Below are 563 nucleotides of genomic sequence, written 5' to 3'. Positions count from 1 at the left end.
CAGGGACAACCTCAACCTCCCCTGGGGCAACTGGAGGCCGGTTCCTCTTGATCTGGGGAGAAGAGACCGACCTCCTCCTTGCTCCAGCCTCCTCACAGGGAGTTGTCAGAGCCAGAGAGCCTCCCTGGAGCCTCCTTTGCTCCAGCCTCCATCCCCCCAGGTCCCTCAGCTGCTCCTCAGCGCATTGTGCTCCAGACCCTGCCCCAGCTCTGTTGCCCTTCTCTGGACACGCTCCAGTCCAGGGTCCCCTCTCTGCTGTCCTCCACATCCCCAGTAGTGGGGAGGCCAGCCTCACCTTCGAGGTGCAGCGTGAGCGAGATGCTCTCATCCTCCAGCCCATTGACGAGCTGACAGCGGTACCGTCCCTCATCCTCCAGAGCCACGTCGGTGATGGTGAGCGACGCGTCGTAGTGGTGGCTGTGCCGCAGACGCACCCGCGGGCTCAGCGGCCCGTAGTTCTTGTGATACAGCCCATTGGTGATGATGATGATGTTCTCCCTGTAGTTAGCTGGCTCCACCTTGCTCCACTTCACTCGGTAGTTACGGGGCAGGGTGCGCAGGAC

The 563-nt window shown here is 62.3% G+C and overlaps 1 protein-coding gene across 1 annotated transcript in view; it reads right to left on the bottom strand.

Moving 5' to 3' along the window:
- LOC104501349 (hyaluronan and proteoglycan link protein 2-like) overlaps positions 1-563 on the bottom strand; it is a gene marked incomplete at its 3' end in the record, with an annotated part of 3,779 nt that overhangs the window by 1,395 nt on the left and 1,821 nt on the right. The window contains exon 3 of the mRNA XM_010145147.1: positions 296-562. Within this exon, the coding sequence (XP_010143449.1) occupies positions 296-562 (267 nt within the window). The remainder of the gene's footprint in view (positions 1-295; position 563) is intronic.

Source organism: Buceros rhinoceros, unplaced genomic scaffold (assembly GCF_000710305.1).
Source record: "Buceros rhinoceros silvestris isolate BGI_N320 unplaced genomic scaffold, ASM71030v1 scaffold30831, whole genome shotgun sequence".
NCBI lineage: Eukaryota > Metazoa > Chordata > Aves > Bucerotiformes > Bucerotidae > Buceros > Buceros rhinoceros.
The sequence above is the reverse complement of the archived record's forward strand: the minus strand, read 5'-3'. Positions and strand labels throughout refer to the sequence as shown.